Source organism: Nyctibius grandis, chromosome 10 (assembly GCF_013368605.1).
Source record: "Nyctibius grandis isolate bNycGra1 chromosome 10, bNycGra1.pri, whole genome shotgun sequence".
Taxonomy (NCBI): domain Eukaryota; kingdom Metazoa; phylum Chordata; class Aves; order Nyctibiiformes; family Nyctibiidae; genus Nyctibius; species Nyctibius grandis.
This window is the reverse complement of record NC_090667.1, coordinates 27,040,076-27,060,558: the sequence shown is the minus strand read 5'-3', so window position 1 is coordinate 27,060,558 and position 20,483 is coordinate 27,040,076. Positions and strand designations below refer to the sequence as shown.

The following is a 20,483-nucleotide window of genomic DNA, read 5'->3' as shown; positions in this document are numbered from 1 at the left end:
ACTGGATTAAGGCTGAAACAAGATATACTTCTGAAGCTGGCTTCTTTTCTGTGAGCCAGGAAACATGGGAGTTGGGTAACTGAGTTCTGTCTTTTGCCGATTCCCAAATCCTGTGACATTTTTATTTTGCATGTAAAATGTAACTGTGATGAGATACTCATTAAAACAGAACTAGACCTATTATAACATCTAGAGACGCAGCACACTAGAATACGTCAGGGTGTTTTGCAAGCTTTGGGCATGCGGCGCTGTTACAGCACACGTTGTTTCAGGAGCGTACGTGGCATTAAGATAATACACTAGCCCACTTTTAAAAGATCTCTCTTTGCTTGACAGTTGCAGGTCTGAAATATTTATCGAACTGATGATGCCCAAGTATACATGCTTCATAAACTAACCTTTGGATGACTTAATCACCCCATGGCACATTTCCAGCCAAGAAACATTCACATACTAGTCCTGGATTTATAAAGTGCAGTTCATTCACAGTGCACATACATAGAGCTGGGCAACCTGCAGGACCCATTTTCTCAGCACCCAGGAATGCAAGTGAAGATCAGGGCATGAGTCTTCACTGAGGAAGAACCTTGTGGTTGATAGTTTCATTGCTCCAGATTAGCATGTCTTTGTTATTTGCAGAGTATAAGATAAACAGTGTGAAATCCTGACCCCAGTGAATTTGGTGGCAAGAAAAACACATATGGACTTCTGCAGGGCTGGAATTTCAAACTTTCTCTTTATTATTTTGAATCCCAGTTCCCTAGCAGATCTCTTAGTTTAGCTCTTTCATCCAACCTAACTGTGATTGTAAGAACTGAGACCCAGTTCCTTATGAGAGAGATTTTTCTGAGGAAAGGCTGCTCTCTGCACTTCGAAATGGTATCAGGACTTGAAGGTGGAGTTATTTTCTGTGGGTGTTTGAGTACTCTGTTAATTTGCTACTTTGTGATTCTTCTTCTTTTCATTCTGTTTTTTTTCAAGTAACTTGCTTTTTATCGCAGACTGCAAACCCAGTACCCTTAAGCTTCCATACTCATGCTTCTTTCTGAAATGTTTTGCTTTAGTTTTTTAACTGTCGTCGTGCTGTGAACTTTGCGGATTTGTTTATGAGTGTCACGTGCTTCTGCTACATCTGCATTGTCACTGTTATGGTATTTTTTTCTTTCTGTCTGTTTCTTCCACAGGAGTTTAACAAGTAATCTGCCCAATGTGAATCTACCAAATGTGAATCTCCCTAAAGTACCAAATCTACCAGTTAACATCCCACTAGGCATCCCACAAATGCCTAGCTTTTCTGCACCGTCATGGATGGCTGCTATTTATGATTCTGAGTGTGTATTCAGTTCAAATTAGATCTCATTTAAATTTAAAGTAATCTTGGCATGGATATGTATTGTTTGTTTCTGTGCATTATATAAAACTTTAAAGAGTGATACAGTTAATTAGATGTTTTCTGAATGAGACACTAGTGAATTTCTGGCATGTGTGTTTTGAGGCATTTTTTGTATAAATCTTGAAAATTTGTCTTAACTCCCAGTGAGAGTTTGAGCAAGTATCTTGCTTTACAAAATAGCTGTCAACAATGGGACATGGTCTGAACAACATACGAACCACAGAGCTTATAATGCGACATTATGTGTCTCAGCAAAGAGTTTTGTCCAAAAGAGACGAACCAATTTCAATGCCTGTCTACCAATTTCTGTGGACCAGATGTAGATCTAAAAGTGAATTTTATTTAATGCAAGCTCTGCATTTCCCAGATGATAAATTTTGTCTTGACTTTAACGAAGTTAAACGAAGTTTAACAAACGAAGTTTAACAAAGAGGAACACCCTGCAACAGTTTTTATTCATCTTGGGGGAGGCCCCAGAGAGCAATTAAAGCTCCATAGCCATCATTACAGCCTGAATAATGCCATGACCAACTAAAGAAAGATATTTTCAACATGAGCTTTATATTATGGCCTGGAAAATCAGGCACGGTGTCAAAGCAGTCGATCTGTAGGAGCCTTGTGCTCTGTGCTCCCAGCTCCCTGTCCGAGTGTCCCAGGGTGCACGGATGGAGCTCAGGGGGGACATACTGCAAATCTTGAGCACAGATTAGGCAAGTTCTGTTCTTAGAACAGATTTCCCTTAAAAGTCCCAGCCACCAAGCAGTGTGGAGGGTGGTACACAGTGGGCTCAATCCAAACCTCAGTGTTTGAGGTAGCTCATCTCCCAAGATGTCCTAGCACAGGAACCGGGATCTTGCCGGTTCTCCTTCTAAATTCCTAGAGGGTTATTTAGGGTTGGCATGGAGTGGTCTCAGCCAGCGCTGTGCGGATGTGTTTCTTTTCCCCTACCTTCTCACTTAAAACTGAAGAAGCCCCCCAAGACTACCCCTGCCACTGTTACTGAAACACCCTCGATTACATCTACACCTGGAGTCCACCAAAATGCCTCTGTCATTAGCCTTGCACAGGCTGTATTGCAGAGCAGTTGTAATGAACTAGAGGTAAAACAAACACTGATGTTTGATATTTTAATAGATTTTTAAAGCTTTTAAAATACTAGCACTTTTTTTATGTTTCAAAGCTATACAACTCATATTCATGCTAAGATAGCTATATTAAAGGCTAGCTTAGGCAGTTATCTGTAAAGAGTACTTGAAAGTTTTAATCTTTCTCTGTGCATGCTTTGTGCTATTGCCCTTGAAAAGATAAGAATCATGTCATGACAGAAAATTGGGTAATACCTCTGAAAACGCTTGAGCATCAATGGTTTATTGCAAGCTACCTGCGTGATTAGAGTAATTGTGGTGCTCACAAGCAAAGTATTAACAGTGCATCTTGGAAATGAATATGCTATATTGTTTACTTGCATGGAGCCCTAATCAAAAGTAAGAAAAAGACCAAGAATAATACTTTTAAAATTTTGAAACCAAATGGATGTCATAATGTTGCTGTAGTGAATAACAATTATTGTATTTGTACGTATTTAATTATTTAAAACAAAAAATCATGCAGTTCCAAAACTGGGTTTAGACTGTTAAAGCTTATTTATACCCAAGCACAGGTTTGAACCAGGTGAAATGAAAAACTGGTGGTAGATGAGCACTTGAGCCTGTTGTACAAACTGGTCCTCTGGTTAAAGGAAATGCCTGATTCTTTATCTTTTCATCTTCCTGGTTTCCTCTTACTCACCCTTCCCCTCCATCAAGGACATGTTACCTGTTGCTTAGTGTCAGATACGTTTCTCCTACAACCAAGATGATTCATCCTTTATCTCGTTGACTCTGTTAGCACAGGACCCCGCAGGACCCCTCTAGCATGTTGGGACTATGGTTCTCACCTTGCAGTAGCCGTGTATGCATTAGCTCCGGTCTCCTCTAGCATTAACTCAATGCAGCTGGCATCTGTCACGATAGAAACACCCTCCCTCACCTGTTTCTATAGATGATGTCAGCACAAGTGGTAATGCATGGTGTGTTAAATATCTTATAAATTACCGTGTTAGCATTAGTGGTATGCGAGGAGGGGGTTGAAACTCTTGAAGCTCCCTTGGCTATTGTTTTGAAAAAAAAAAAAGTGAGGGAGAAGGAGAGAGGGAGCAGAAAGGGTTATGGATGCATAAATTTCTCTGAACAAACAGAGCGCAATCCAGATCTGTATTTTTATACTGTAAGTGGAGGTTTGAGATATAATTATACTGTGAAAAGAGCCGGTGGAGCTACATACTGCAGGACCAAAGACTTCCATCTGGGCAGGGGTGTGGGTACGAGAGTATACGCTTGGGAGAGAAATTCAGAGTTTTGTGACAGACCAAAGATGTTGCAAAATAATTAAAAAGAAAAAAAAAAAGAAATTTGTTGGCCGATAGATGCCTTTGCAAGAGGCAGATCTGTGAAAAGGTGCAGCAGTCAATCCTGCCAAAACTCCTGGATATGAGATGTCTAGAGCCCTTAGCTCAATTGATTTACCCTGATTTTTTTTCAGCTGTTCAAGAGATAAAGCGTGTCCTCGCTCACCACTTGTTAGCACTGTCCCTTACCTGGAAACGGGGGCCTCACTGGGGGGGACAAGGCAAACTCAAGGTATAATTCGGAGGGGGGAGAATTGCATGAAACCCTAAATCTTAATAACTGCATACAGTCTAGTATGGCAGTTATTACTGATTGAGGATTTTCTACCACAATTTCGAGCCTTAATTCTTAATAATCACATACGTTAATGTGGTTATTAACTAAGGCTGATTTTTACCATACACACATTCTTCCTGTTAATATGTGTAACTCATAACGTTGTCTTACTCATCTGGTCTGGAAAGTTTTGTGGGTTATGACAGCAAGGTAGATTAGGCAACTGTATGGTAAAACTCAAAATCCTGATGGTGGAGATTGCCAGCGTTGTCCTGTGTATGAAACTACTGTCTGCTCTACACTTGTTGCAGGAATGGTCTCCACATCAGGTTACAAAGAGCCTGATGCCACTTATGACTTTTGTTCTCATTTTGCCCTGCCAGCAATGGATCAGGCACCTCAGAAGATCTGTTCTGGAAACTTGATGCCCTACAGACCTTCATTCGGGATTTGCACTGGCCTGAGGAGGAGTTTGGAAAACACTTAGAGCAACGCTTGAAGCTCATGGCGAGTGACATGATCGAGTCCTGCGTGAAGAGGTACGTGCCCATGAGCGAACTAGTCGCATTTCTCCCTATTGCTGTGAATTGTGGATTCTCCCAAGCAAGCACTTCTCTGTTGAGGCTCTAGAGAGTGCATATTCAAAATAAGGCAATAAATCACCCATTCTTTCAAGCTTTATAGGCAGCTACTTATTTTTGGTGCCGCACATGAGGCCAAGTCTTTGTAAATGCAGTTTGGTGTCGGCAGGGTTGAGTACTGAAGGAATAGCCCTAAGTAAGATCCCAGCACCCACCTAAAAAAACACAGATCCATGAAAAAACAAGCTAAAAAGTGATCCCAGAAAGGGGGTATTGTGTAGCTTGGCACACAGGCTTCACATCTGCCATTGATAGAGAAAAGCTGTTGCATCATCAGACACATTATAGGTTATTCACCTGCAGATCTTCCAAAACAGAGAGGTTTCCTTAAAAAACTTTTAAACGTACAGGCAGTCGTCATTCTGAAAGCAAAATGTTAAGGCTAAATTTCCAACCTTTCCACGGTCATTTATGTCCATTTGGCATCAAAGGTGATTAGGCAGCCTTTGCATTCCATTGTGCAGAATTTAATAGACAAAGAGATGAACCAAAGGAAAAATGGGTGCCAAATACAGCTGGTACATGCTAATATTAGCTGCAATGTGTGATGTGGCTGTTCTGTACCACAATTGCCTGGCCACTCTGCAAGTGTGAGCGTGGCATTTATTGTTCGCATGTTCCTCACAGTCTGGATGTGCAACGTCCCCGTAGGAGAAGGCACGTTCGGTCCCTGAGATGTAGGCAGGAAACTTGCCTGCTGGAAGGCAGACAGCTCGAGGCTTGCTCCCCAGTGCATTTTAAGTGCGATGAGATGGTTGCGATGTCTTTGGCATTGAGCAAGTCCCCCTTTATTGCAGCAGCTCCTCTTTGGTCCTTTGGCTGGCACGATGCTGAGCTTCAGTTGTCGTCCTGTTGTCAGACCACTCTTTAGGAGCAAACCCAGTGCTGGAGCTCCACTCAGCATCACCAGCAAAACACTTGTTTTCTCTTTTTTTTTTTTTTTTTAATTGGAACCGAGGCACCTTTGCTACACCTGCAGTGCAGTTATAGCTGCGATGATCTATAGAAGTTAGACCAGGTTAGCTCAGCTGAGATAACTGGGAAAAAATAAGCAAGTTTCCAGGTACGTCTGAAGAAGGGCTTGTGTGCCTGAAAGCTGGGGTTTTTTTCCCAACTGCTTCAACCTTTCTACAAATATGTTGCCCCTCTGTAAAAACCTGGCCCAGCTTGTAATGGTATGGCTATATATAATGGTTCTGAGCATAAGAAAGTAGGAACATGCTCATCTCTGCAAGGAGATGGAAAATCCCAGTCGCTTTGGGTCCTTTCAGTAATTATCAAGATTCTAGTCCCCGAGTCCAGGCTAAATCTGGCACTGGTAATTAAATCAGTTCAAATGCCACTGCTGATGTAAACCAATATGCTGCCTTCCCTATTTATATCACCTGCAAACAGGGCCTGGCTAAGGTTTCTTTAGCAATTTCAGTTTGACACAACATTTTTCTTCGCGTCTGTCTCTGAACTGTTGAATACCACGGAGGAGCCACCCCGCCTTCCGCACTTGGTTGTATTTTGGTGCTGTCAGGAAAGCATCCCTTGCAAGGAAGGCCTGTTTCACTAATAAATCTGGGCAGGAGGACCCATGTACCAGCTCAGATCTCATCCCAAGAGCGGGAGTTTCACATTTGTAAATGAGTTTTCATTTGCATAACCCTTGGGGGATCTTTCAAGATCAGAGTTATTCCTGAGCTGCAGCTGATATTATTTGTTATTTCTAAATTGAAGCTCCTATGTTAATTTGTTGGCAGAATCTGTCTGATGTGATAATTGTTCTGTGTTAGGTTAGATTAGTGAAGTACCTCAGGAATCTGCGGAGGGGCTGCAAAGAAAGGTAAGGAGGTGCCCACCGTACTGCAGGTATCCTCCACGTTAGAGCCACAAGTGCCTTGGTATTTTAAAATATGGTACGGGATCAAATCCTGTAGTCTTTGGCTCAACAAAGCTCTTGGTGTAACATGGTTTGTAACTGCCAGGGCTGTCACATTCGAGCTCAGTGAAATCTCAGGAGAGGAGAGAGGTGCGGGCTCGTGCGATGCCTGTGCGTGTGTTCACACGTGCACGGCTGTGCTCGTGCATGTTTTGCAGACGTGTTCTGGTGCATATGTGTGCTTCAGGGAAAATGAACTTATGAGACAATTAGGAACTTTCAGCAAGCAAATACAATCCTGTAGACTTAAAAATGCTGTGATCTGGCAATGTCCTTTCAGTCAAGCGATGAACGAGTTTCTGTATTTTGTAGTTGATATCATGGAGCAATAGGAGCTTCCTTTAATGCATCAGGTTTGCTATTTTCCTGTGGTTATAAATCAGCTAATGCAACCAAATTATAGGTGTACATTGACACTGCTGCTTGTAACATTATCACACTGTTTATCAAGCATGAGAAAGTCATAGTTTCCCTGAAACCGTTGCACACTTTATAAATAGTGTGTATTCTGGAAAGTGGGTTTCTTTTTAAACTGGAATATCATTTTTAGTAAAAGCACATTTGTAACAATTGCACTATAACACTCCTAGCAGCGTTCAGCTTTCTGGTTTGTTGAACTCTTCTCAGTATTGTTTCACATTATTATTATCTTCAGTATGTGTGAAAGCAACTGAAATGTCTTTTTCTCTTTTCCTTAACAGAACCAGGATTGCATTTGAAGTAAAGCTGCAAAAAACCAGCCGATCAACAGATTTCAGAGTCCCTCAGTCAATATGCACCATGTTTAATGTCATGGTGGATGCCAAAGCTCAGTCAACAAAGCTTTGCAGTATGGAAATGGGCCAAGAGGTAAAAAACGCAGGTTCTTCCTTTCACAGCTTTTAAAGGCAATGTCATGAAATTTCTTATCATCTCCTGTGTGCTAGTTTCAGAGGCGTTATATCAGTCGTGGATTTAGCCTTCCATATAGTGCACAGCTGAATATGCAGGGGGTTGCTCTCAAATAAATCTAATGAATATAAACATTTAAAATCCTTGTCACTTAGGATTGACTTTTTGCAAGGACTGTGGTATGCATAAGATGTCTCTGAAGCTTGGTTGATGCATGATGACCATATATATTGAGTCATTAACTGCACCTTGGAGCCAGGTGTCAGCAACACACTTTCTGTATATGGCTCTTTCCTGTAGACAAACATAAGGAAAACAGAATTGCCAAGTTGTTGCTGTGGTGCTTGTAAGGAAAAAAAAACACAAAACACCAAAATAGATAACTTCCAAAAGTAGACTGAAATTCCAGCTGCTGTGACTTCCTTGAGTATTGGTCATCACGCTTGATGACCCTGGATTTCCAGGTTCTTAATGACTCAAGTTTCCAAACAACAAACCTGTTTTAATTAATTGCTGATATTTTTTTTCTTCTGAAGCCATAGATCTATGAATTAGAAAGACATGGTAAATTGGACTAGATTAAATGCATCATAATGATCATTTTGCTACAGTGGCTTCAAGCCAAATTAAATATTCATACACCAGTCTAGAATAAATTCACCAATACTGTTTGGCTCTCCTATCCTGCTGCTTGTCAGCATTTTCTAGATAAGCCCTTTCACTGCAACTTTCCATGGTCAGATTTTGCAGTGAATCATTGCAAGTTGTTCTTTTTTTTTCAGTTGTTTATCTCACCCTGTTCCTCTGAGAGGACTTGCTCCAAAGGCCACTGGATGCAGCAGGAGTTCTTGCCCTGACATCAGTAGTGTTTGGAGCAGGCCCAACTGTTCTTTTTATTTTTCTTATACATGTTTTGGTTATGACATTTTATTTGTGACAGTCGCCTTGCAAGAGAGGTTTCATACTGCCCATCATCAGGGTCTTCCTTCATCCTCCAGGTCAGCTGAGGCAGATCTTGAGTGGACTTTTGTTGTCCAAGCCTAGACATGAACTCCTCTACCATTTTCTGTTCCATATTCATACCCATTTATCTCCCCAAATCCCTCAGCCTGCAGCTGCTGCAACATCTGCCCTGGCAGTGCCCCATCAGCCAGGAAGGGCCATGGTTGCGATGCTCCTCACTGCAAACCAGGATCAAACCCTTGTGCATTATACGAGCACAGTCCCTGGGGACAGGGACATTTTGGAGATCAAGCAGACTCTGATATCATTACAGAACAAGCTCATTGCATTCATAAATCTGCCAGGTTAAGTATTCAGATGGCATGAGACTGATAACATCAGCTGCGTCTGGATATAGTGTGGCCAGGCACTCACTGCAGCTTTCCATGCTAACTTGCGATGCTCTGTGCTCGCCACAGTTTCCTCCATGTTCTGACCATCAGTCACGTTGCACATTTGGCCTGAGTCAAACTGCAGGTGAGAGGGGAGCGGGCAGCAGCGCAGTTGTTTCTCCGCTGTCCTCAGCTGCAGCGGGGATTAGCTCTGCAAATCTGCCTGTGCCGCTTCAAGAAGGTGTTTGGTACGGCAGCTCGGAGACAGCCTAGCTCCTGTGGCAAGCAGCAGTTGCTGGGGCATGAGGTTTTTAACAGATAGCTGAACTAATAGACCTGTAAAGCAAATGTAAATTATCGGCGCATAAGTTACCGTTTAGGGCTGCAGAATTTTGTACACCCTCCCTTTTTCTTTTCTTCCTTTTAATGAGTGTTCCTACCTCCCCCTCCATTCGCTTGTGCCACTCCATGTTTCAGCTACCTCCACCTTCTCTTCTTGAAGTTGTCTAAACCTGTGCGCTGAGATGGTCATGCTGGGGGGTAAAGGTTAAGACACAGATCTGTTGTTACAGCCCGAGGGGAGGACAAAATGCCACCCCTCCCCTTCCCATCCCCGGTGGAAATTATGAGAAACTGGGTTTCGAGCCTATGTCTTCCCCCTTAATTCGGGGAGCTGGGTCTGAGTCCCTCTGTCCCCCCATCCCTGGTGTGTGGCAGCCGCATGGCTCAGCCAGGGCTGCCTGGAGGGACGGACAGGGAGGGAGGGACAGACACAACGTGCTGTCGGGACCCTCCGTCAGTGCCGCAGCTGCCGCGTGGCTCCTAAAACATCTGGTCCCTTTGCAGACAGTTCAAAAGCAGCAAAAAGGGCTCACGTTGCCCACCGTGTTTGCCCAGAGAACTGGAGAAGACATCTTTATTAGGAACAACCACTGATTTTTCTGACAGTCCGAGCTGTACGTGGGCAGAGACTCTCTCGACACATTATTTGACCTCGCTCCTGCAGTTTCCCTCCCACCCCAAGACCACCTTCAGTTGCACTCACTTTAACAGATACTTGAATGCATTTTGTGAGCATTACCCTGTGAAACAAACACCCATCATTTAATTTCCATTTCCTTGTCTCTAAAGGCAGCTGTTAAAACATTTGGTAAACATACTTTACCATCTTAAATATTTATTTTTCCTCTGAATTTTTAATACATCTAAGGGGATAAATGTATGTATTAAATGTTTCTCAGTTGGTCTAGTATGTTTCTATTTAATATCTAAGGTCAGATGGTCCTTAGAGAAATACAACGTACACACAATCTGTTACATGACAAGGCAAGATACTCATCACATAAAGTCAAGTTGAATCATTGTAGTGCACTGATTATGGATTGTAATAATTGAGCTAATAGAAAGCTGCGATGAACTCGATCGAAAGCAGGAGCTACGCTGGGTAAAGCAAACCAGTTATGCGATCTTTAACCTTGAGCGTTTTCATCAGAAATGTGGAAGGAGCTGTTAGAAACGCTGGTTTACGAGCCAGGCGTCTGTGAAAGCAGCAGCCGGCAGCCGTTTTCCAAACCACCACCTTCTCCGATCCCGTCCTGGCCGGGGCTCGAGCTGCGGTTTTATTCCATCAGGGCTCTTACTTGCTTTTAAAACAAGCTTTTAATTGAAAATGCATCATTCAGTGCGTTTCACAGCGTACTGTTTTGCATGTACATGTTTTGCATGTAGCCATTTTTGAGTTAAAACCCATGATTTACCCAACGAAAGCAGTTAGCGAAATCCTTGGTTGCAAGGTCTTCCATGCACACAGAAAATGCAGCAGCAGAAGGGAAACATCATGGAGAGGACACCCCCAATATATGCACAACTCCTTCTTCATCTCCCTTCGGAGGTCCTGGCTGTGTCTGCTGAGGACATCAGCAGGTCCTACATGTACCCAGCTGTTACAGGTCCCCGTCAGCCTGCAGCTGCATCTTCAGCTGTGCTGGGAACGGCCAGGTCAACCCTGAGAGCTGATAAGCCTTAACTCTGCATTAAACAGATTGGTCGTAACTATGATTGCTCTAAGGGACTCGTATATGTCTTGACCTGCAGAGCAGGACAAGGAAATGGGAACTGCAAATTCAAAGATCACTTGCTTGTTCGTGTGTGTTTTTTTCCTCTGGGTGGGCCCGGCAGATCGCAGCGTGTGGTGTGGCAGTGCCAGCCTGTCCTCCCGCGTGGGTGAGGCTCTGAGTGGCCCCAGCCGGGACTTTGGCCAGGACGTGCTGCACTGTGCACCCCTGCCCTGCCCTGCCTACCCTACCTCGGCAGCGGGACTCATCCCTCGGGCGCATCCATCCCTGGCAAAGGGTCTGCAGCTGCCCCGACGCTGAACCCTGCCTGTCAACAGCTGGTTGCCACCTTCTTCAGAGTGAAATAAAACCATGAGACTGTCAGCAGTTAGGTACCGTCCGGTCCCTTCCCCCCATTTTACTGCCTGCAAATACTACAGGTAGGGATCTCTGATACTGCAGTGAAAGGAGGTTTTGATCACGTTTCATTTTCCATTGCTTGTCGTTTCTGTGCATGATGCTGCTGTTCTCATATGTCCCTTTCTTTTAAAGGTTTTGGTTTATTTATTGTTTATCTTCATATGTTCTTTTTCCTGTCTTTTGCACTTTCCTCTTTATTTCTGTCCCCAATCATCTGAAAAGTTTGCTAAAGAGTGGGTAAGTGTGCCCTACTTTTATTTTCTTTTTTTCCAAATTCCTGTGTTAATATGTTACTGTCATAGAAAAAAATCCCCAAACTGTAGAGCAGTTCAGAGACTACCAGTCAGACACTGAGACCAACATCTAGCATTTGTAAAGCCCTCGCAGTCTTCCTTCCCAAAGTCTGATTAGTATTTAAAGCAGATTTGTCTCTTTCAATGTGATTTGATGTTAACATTTTAAAACAATATTAATGCCAAGTGGTAATGAATATAGTGACTAGCACCAGTGCTTGAAATGTTTGACTGAAAAATCAAATGTTTTGTGTTGGAAGGCAGTCATAATCAGTATTTTCTCAGTCCATTGAAAATAAGAATATACTGTATGTTTTCACTAATTAAATCTTGTATTGGAAACAGGTCTTTTCTAAATTAGTGGAAGACTGTATTTTAGTACCTATTCTAGCCATATTGCAGCTGATTGCATCAGAGCTCCCAAGTTAAGCGAGGTTTGGCATGTGCAGAAATTGGGTTGAAGACTCAGAAGCGCTGACGCTGCGGGCGCTGGCGTTGGTCAGCCGGCTCTGATCATGCCGCGGGATCTGCTGACACCCAGGGCTCGGGGCTGCGCTGCCTGCTGGCTTTTGCATGGGACAAAAAGGCTCATCGTGGTCTGTTGAGGGGTTTTAAGTTTATCTTATAGTCCCTGAGCAAGGGACTTAGTTTGAACCATGTGCCTGCTGAAGCCGGTGTGTAACGTGTTCACGTGCTTTGCTGCAGCAGATGGGAAGTGCATGGCATCATCTCCTGTGGTTCAACCCACTGCAAACTCCCCTGGTGCAGCAAATCACAGAATCAGTTAGGTTGGAAAAGGCCTTTAGGATCATCAAGTCCAACCGTTAACCTAACACTGCCAAGTCCACCTCCCCACTCCCCTGCCGAGGGCTGTGTTGTTTGCAGTGCCCCAGCAAGGGCTGCCCGTTTCCCTCCGGCTACAGGCATATCTCATTGACCTGCGTGATCCACGTGCAAAATGTGCAAAATGAACAGGATAATGCCCTGAAGCAGAAGGACTTCAGGGTCTCTGGGAGCACTGGGTGCTGGTGCTCTGGGGCATGGCAAAGCCTCCACTCTAACGTGCGCGTGTGGCTCCCGGAGCTGCGGGCACACAGAAGAGGGCAGGGTTTGCCCATGCTTCACAAACTGATGTAAGATTCTCCTGAATTCAAGGTCTCTCCTATAAATGTAAGTAATCACTGGCCACTATAGTGGAGCACAGGGTAATATGCTGCATAATTCTTTGGTTTAATTCTACTGCATATTGTGGTTTACCAAGAGAAGAGGCTGACAACCATAGAGCTCTTGCATGTGATCAATGCTAATGTTTTCCTCCTCCTCTCCTTTTATTTTTCTTTAGCACCAGTACCATTCAAAAATAGATGAACTAATTGAGGAAACCGTCAAAGAAATGATCACACTCCTGGTGGCAAAGGTAACCTTCAGCTTCAGGTGAAGTGATTCACTGTTAACATTGCGTTTTTAATACGTGCATTTCCATTAAAAAGTGACACATTAAGATGTTGAATTGGCTTCTTGTTTCTCACAGGTAAGATCATACATCTCCCAGTCCTTTCATGGTGACTCTGATGATTAGGAGCTGTGTGAGATGTAATACGCTTCTAGCAGGATTGCCGTGCTGGGCCAGAAGTGGTTTTAAGGAATGGGTGTTATGTTGATGGGGTAACCCCCCGTGGTCAGCATCACCCCACGGCACTGCGGGTAGCTGCAGTCAGGGGGTAGCACCGCTAAATGCTGCTGCGTAGACGTTGGGGTGGCACGCAGAGGTGGTCACCGCTCCTACGCATGAGGTTGTGCGGACAAAATAACTCGTCTTGTGCAAGATCACCATATGCTCTTCTAAGAAATGAATTTAGAGGTGACAGTAGTGAGAAATACATTCCAAAATGTCAAGTTTAATTGTTTGGAAGTTGTTTTTCATCAGAGTCGGCTCCTCTAGCTCAGCTGCCAGCTCTGGTTGTGTAGGTCTGGTGTGCTGCGCTAACGCAGAGGGGAATTGGTGCGCAGGGAGAAAGATGGTGGGGTGTGTTTTCCTTTACTTTCAAACTTTCTGAGAACAAGTCATCCCTATTATACAGTGGAGACCTTTAAACATAATCCGCCAACATATGCCGGTTCAATTCTTCTGCAAGAATACCCAGCTAGCTGCCTGCCTGACGCTGTACTGGGAGCAAGGACCACCAGCTTCCCCGTCCGGAGAGGCTGTGCTGGCTTCCCCGTGCGCTGCACCCACCTCCTGTCCCCAGCATCACCCATGACACTGAGGGGTGATTCCCACCCAGCGAGACGTAGCACCCGAAAGGCAATGCTCCTTTCTGCCCGCTCCCCGTCCCGCTGTGCTCGGGGACAGGTTGTGCATTTGGCAATGCTGAGAGCTCCACTGACGTCTTTGAACCTGATGCTGATTTTTACACCCTTGTTCAATCATTAAAAATAATTGCAGTATTTTTTGTCTTCGTAGTTTGTCACCATTTTGGAAGGAGTCTTGGCCAAACTGTCTAGATACGATGAAGGAACTTTGTTTTCTTCTTTCCTGTCATTTACTGTAAGTACAGACAATATTTTCCTTTCTTCTTTTTTTTTTTTTTTAATTTTCCCTGAGTTGTGATCTCCTGCTCTCCCAGGACTAGGTCAGCTACATAATAATTCTGCCATTCTGTGATGTTTGAAAAACAAAATAAGGGAGATTTAAGGAGTGCCTTTGTGTTACTAAAACAGAACAAGGTGGGGGAAATGCCATGAGGTTACGCAGCACAAGGTGCCTCTCATGACACATTTCTCCCTAACGTTGCAGAACCAATCCACAGCTCATCCCATTCCATGTTTCCTAGAAAAGTACAGGACAAGAACAATATCCGTGCAAGACTGGCCTCAGTACCCACAAGGGTTTAGCAACCTGAGCTGTATTCCAGAAAAGCATTGTGACAGCTTCTTAGGACAAACCCAGAGCAGCTGATTTTCAAAGGTCTTCTGAAAATGCATGCCAGAAAATTTACAAGAGTGTCTGTTTGCTTCTCTTAGCTCAGCTCACAGACTGGTGTGCACCCAAATGCATGTGTCTGGGCTTGCTTGGGAAGCCACAGTAACATTTTCACCCACCGGCCCCTCTGCCCACGTGCACAGCCTGTCCTGTGCTCGCTTGTTCATGGAGACTGGGCAGGAGGCAGAAGGCACTGCTCTGCAAACTGGGAAGGCTGTCCAAAATCTCTTTCAGGAGTTGTCTTAGCTACTCGTAATTGTCTGTTCTTTGCTACTCTTGGGCCCTTTTTGATGAGCTTGAGGCAGTTTTGTAGGATCCGTTAGGAAACAGGAATGGTAAGAATGGATGTAGGAAAGCTCACCAGCTGAGCCAAGAAACTCTGCTCACGGGCAGCTGTGGGCACACGCAGTCTGGCAGCTTAGCTAAACCGCCATGAGGTTTAAACTAAGCATCACAACTTTTCAGGTGTGCTGGAGACACTTTGTTCTTCAAAGAAGGAGGGGAAGGGAGGGTGTTCCCACTCATGGCCCTGCAGCGCAGCTCTTCTCCCAGGATAACCCCTGCGTGGTTACAGCCCCGGGGCTGTGCTCGCCCTGCTCGGGGGCTGCAGGATGTGGATACCTTCCCTCATTCCAGTGCTGCTGAAGGTTAGGAGATGCTCACATGCCAGCAGCAGAGGATGTGGAGGCGGCAGCTTTTCAGGCATCGGAAGTACCAGCATCAGCCCGGGTAGACAGTGTAATGTGCAGCCCTTCCTTCTCCGTCAATCCAAGCTGTTCCTCGGTTAATGCTGTGCTGCTCCCACCACATCCTACTGTTTACGCTGCCGAGTGGTGCTCCCTTTGTCTGCTGAGCGAAGCCCCTGGCCACGCTTGGGCTCTGGGCACCCGTGAGGAGGCAGCACGAAGGTGCATGGGGTCAAGCATCTTCACTCTGCTGCTCCTCGGACACTGACTGGCAATTAACTGCCCCAGCAGCAGCCAAACGGTCTGTCCCGCTCCGGCGGCCCTGCAGCCTTTGAGCCCAGCTTCACAGCTTCAGTTTCCCGAGTTTCCAGACGGGAAGGTTTGTGCATCCAAATAGTTACTGTGCGTGATGTGTGCCTGTCCCCCAGGAAGGTGCTGAGCCCTTGGCCCCAGCAAGAAGGCTGGGCGCGCTGCAGAGGAGCAGGATTGTCCCTTTCTGGGCAAGGGACATTTCTCGCTTTGGCCCACTTGTTTACTGGGAGCCACTGGGCAGCAGCAGCTGCAAGAGGAGGCTGAGGAACAGCCCCGACCCCTTGGGCACTGGGCTTAAAAAGGCTCCCTTCCCTGCAGTAGTAATGGGATTTGCTGTGTTTAGTCTTTGCAATGATAAATAGAGAAACTCTCTCTTGTTACAGCATGCTTGCACCACCTCCCACGTTTTCCCTGTCTGAACAAATACAACAAAGCGTGATGGTCCAAGCGCTGAGCTCTAGAAAGCATTAGTATCCCACCCCCTTCCACCGACTTCTTTCGTCGCGTGTTTTCCAGGCGCTCTGCAAGTGACATGTAATCGGGGGTCTTGTGACAGACAGTTTTATCACCTAGTAGGATATCCTCATTTCCAATTCTTGCCTCGAAATTCAAGATAAAATTAATGCATCTGTTGTCCTAATAAATTCTCACTAGCCACTTCTCCTTGCAGAGTACTTTGAGAGGAAAATACCCTTCTAAATTTGGCCAGACTTCGTTTTTTTTTCTGTTTGTTGCTACATTTAAGTGCATCTTGGCGGCAGCAGCCCAGGCCCTGGCTGGGCGTCTGCATGTGCAGATCCACCGAGTCACAGGAATGACAGCTGCTAAAATTCCCTTTAATCTGGATGGCCTCTGTAGGTGGAGAATTACACCTACGGTAATTAAAACTAAAGACTGCATGTTGCCCGAGGGAGACAGAAGTAAAAGATCTTATTTTTGTTCTGCGCAAAATTTGTATGGTAAACTGAGACGTTTCATGGCAAAGTCACATACTTTGTGAAAAACGGCAGCCTAGTAAAAATCACACAACATCCGGCAGTTTGGAAATTTCACTATAAATGTAGCCAAATCGGAGTTTAAAGAAAAACAAGTAATTATTCTGATTAAAGGGGAGTGGGCAGGAGAAGCAGCTCAGTTTTTTTGTGTGTGGAGGGGGGAGATCGCAGGAAGCCGACTGAGTTATTCTTGTCGCCTCTTGGCTTTGGGGAAGAAGGCAGCTTGAGACGGCGGCGCTAAGCTGGACCTAAGAGTGCTAAATCCACGCTCAGACTGCAGGTTTCCTGGCGTGCCGCCGCATTACTTCATGCCCTGTGTGATGTTTGAAGGTACAGGTGCATGGCACGGTGCAGCCCTGAGCACGGACCCGGGCTTCAGTTCTGCGGGCTGTCGAGGCACGTCGTTTTCCGAGCTTTCCTCCTGGTTGTGTAGCTTTGCTGCTCGGAAAACGAGCTTGTTTGGAGAGGGCTCGGGTGGCCCTGCCTGCGGCGGCTCCACGCCGGCGTGGGTGTGCCGTGCCCGCTTGCTGCCGTTGGCCGGGCTCCGGCTGCCTTCGCGCGCGGGGGCTGGAGCTCCTCCGCTCCCGCTTGGCAGCAGCAAGGCATCGCGCTTCGCTGCCTCCCGAGAAAGTTGTCAGGATAAATGCAGGGGAAGGGCGAGGTGTGCAGACGGCCAGCTGGGAACTGGGATACCTGGAGGAGAGACGAGCATTCGCTCTTCTCTGGGAGCGAGGGCCCGGTGCTGGTTTTGCTCCCTCCTTTGTAAACTCCTGTGCTGGGACATGCCCCGTCCCCCGCCAGCCCCTCGGAGAGCCAGGCCTGGGTCGCATGGCAGCAGCTGGCACTCAGCACCCTCCTCCTGCCCTTCCCTCTGTTCTTGCCCCTCGGCTCGGCAGCCCGGGCACTGCCAATACTTGCAGCGTTCACCTCGGCAATTACCACCAGTCTGGTCTTTTGTATCGCCTCATTGTGCTTAATTATGCACCCCCCACACACACCATATGAGTGCTTCCACCCACTCTCACATTCTGTCTCACACATACATTCATTCTCTCATTCGGGACATATAATTTATTCATCCCAAGATGCAACTGTGTGCGTGTTATATTTAGGCTGTTTTAATGGTAGCTTTAGAAATATTTAAAAGCAGGTGAGGTTTTACACCCAAACAAAGATGGCCGGCAACACTTACCCCAATTAAAAGCAGAAGCGTTGTGGAAAATCCCAGCCGTACTCTTTCTAGACATGGTGCCTTATGCTACAGTGGGAAAAAGGTCTCTCTGGCCAGCTGGGCACTGCTTAGTTGGAAAAGTTGGCCCTGACGTCGGGGGCCACCCCACCTCCCGTGCCAGGCGATGTGCACCCTGCTGCGTGGCAAACCAGAGACAAAATAAATTTGGGGTCTTGCAGCCCCCACCAGCTTGTGAGGACACCGCAGAATGCAGCGTCCACCCTCTGATACCCTCCCTCAAATAATATCTTTTGAAAGGGGGGTAAAAATAAAAGGAAACTGATGTAGCTGTTCATAGTCTGGGAAGCAGAAAAGCTTTGGGACACTTCTCTTGTGGCACGGCGTGAGCACGGTCTGTGAGCTCCTGCCAGCATCAGGGCCAGCAAAAAGGGGGAAAATAATGTCCCAGGCTGCAGCCTGCAAAGCTGGGGGAAGCACGCCAGGGCTAGGGGCAGGGGTCAAAATTAGGGTCCTTTGGATGCTTTCTTGTGGCCGCCTTGGTGCAGGTGCCTGCCAGCCTCGCCACGCCATCGTGCCCCAGCTGCCAGGGGAGCTCCCACGGTCCCCAGGATGCGGCTCCCGATGGGAGAGACACGCGCTGCCTTCGCAGACACGTGGCATCGGGCGGAGAATGAGGCCCCCGAAGAAAATAACAATGTCTACTTACGAACCCCATCTTCCCCCGCTCGCTGAAGTAGAAGAGGAGAAGCACAACTCCCACACTATCATCTGTTGCTATTAGAGCTTTAGCAGCAGTAAAGTTACTCTCCAAAACAACAACAAAAAAAATACTGCCCTTGCCTATTCTTTTAGACAGGACACGTAGTTTTTATCACCTTTTTCCCCCCACTCAGCGTTATGTTGTCCCAAGTCTTGGCTGGAGAAGCTCTTACAGGTGTTTAAAGAAACAGCAAAGACCTGAGAACGTACTGATGGTGTAAACTCTCTTCTTGTTCCTTTTACAGGTGAAGGCCGCTTCCAAATACGTGGATGTACCCGTAAGCACAATTTAAACAACTTCTGTCATAGTAATTTGCTTTGTGCTTTGGTTTATGGCATGTGTAGCAACCCACGTTATGCCAAGGCTGAACCATGGGCCTTCACACTTCTAACATTTGAACTGGAAAGAATATTTCCATGACGTTAATAATGGGCCGTTACCCTCTTATGGAGACCTACGAGGCTGTTTAGGCAATAATTTGCAGATGGTGTCAAAAAGGTACCATATTTATGCAATTGGCTTGAATCACATTTGAAAAAAAAAGGGAGCAGTGCATTCTGTTCATTCTTCATTTGGACTTGTACAAATACAGTATAATTTCCAAACAAAAAGGTCCAGACATGTTAGAACTGAGCCAACACACATCTAACACATTAGCTAATCTATTTTATTTTTGTTCTTCTAATGGCTGGTTTATTTTACTCTTTTGGAAAATGACTTTTTTATTACTTTGGGGAAACAGCGATGAGCTAGCAACATGTGTTTGGGAAATTGTTAATGAAAATAATTTTTTTCCGTTTTTCTTTAATTGGTATAGGAAAACTGTACATCGTCTCTTCTAATTAGACCTTGATTCATAAGGAAGAGAGCCCTTAACATTCTTAGACAGAGCACTTAACTTGCCAGAAATTTACATTTAAATTGAGTTGAAGTGTAATATATGAATGTTGGCTGAAATAAGGGGTTACTGTAACATTTACAGGCAGAAAGATCCTGAGCAATTACAAATGAAAAAAAGAGGAGATCTTAATATACCACACCAGTTCGTGCATCCAGTTAGACTGGGCAGTGTAAATCAAGAATAACTCAGTTGAGTTTGATGACCTGTATGTATAACGTATATATGTACATTTAATGCAGATGCGATTGCTCTGCATGCTCTCACATGACAACATGATGAATTTATCAGACATCTTGATCCGCATCATCTGCGTTCGGTGGTTTCATCCCTTTAGCCCAAAAGAAGCCTTTCCTACCAAATTGCCATATCTTTAGCCCAGCGTGAGGAAGATAAAAACTCTTGAACAGAAAGAGATCTTGCTTCGTTTAAAATATCCCAATGGAGAGATCAGCATCGTGTTGTCTTGGAATAATAGAAACAAGATATTGAGAGCATCAGAATTCATTTCTAGCCCTAGAAAATGTGAAGATCCATCCGTTGAAACTCCTAGTCATTTGAGTGTGTCTTAAATATTTAGTCATCAGGAATTCAAGCACAGAACAGTTATTTTAAGTAACTTTTAGGGCAAAGCGTGGCCTTCTCTGAGGCCTCTATGTTCATGCAAAGTAAAGCATCTCTAGGGAAGCAATCTTGTTAAAATGCTGTGTAACCGTTTTAAGCTTTTCCAAAAACATCTTCTCGTTGTACATGGGAGACCTTTGGGAGGTCCTCAGCACTGCGGCCACGTGGGAGGAGCAGGGTCTGTTCCCATCCTCGGAGCCAGTTGGACGCTCTGGTTCTTGTGTAAAAGAGAGCAGAAATCATTCCTCTGGGTTATTTTTTCCCCCCAGAAATGAAGCCACCTTCCAATGGCTTCCTTGACAGCCCCAAAATTTTTGGTGAAATCAACCACCAGCCCCGCACAGCTCCCAGACCTTG

The 20,483-nt window shown here is 45.4% G+C and overlaps 1 protein-coding gene across 1 annotated transcript in view; it reads left to right on the top strand.

Annotated features, from left to right (window-relative positions):
* Window positions 1–20,483, top strand: part of CADPS (calcium dependent secretion activator) — a 214,160-nt gene that overhangs the window by 171,433 nt on the left and 22,244 nt on the right. Inside the window, 5 exon segments of the mRNA XM_068408648.1 lie at window positions 4,500–4,655; window positions 7,386–7,533; window positions 13,019–13,093; window positions 14,141–14,224; window positions 18,849–18,881. Coding sequence (XP_068264749.1) covers window positions 4,500–4,655; window positions 7,386–7,533; window positions 13,019–13,093; window positions 14,141–14,224; window positions 18,849–18,881 — 496 coding nt within the window.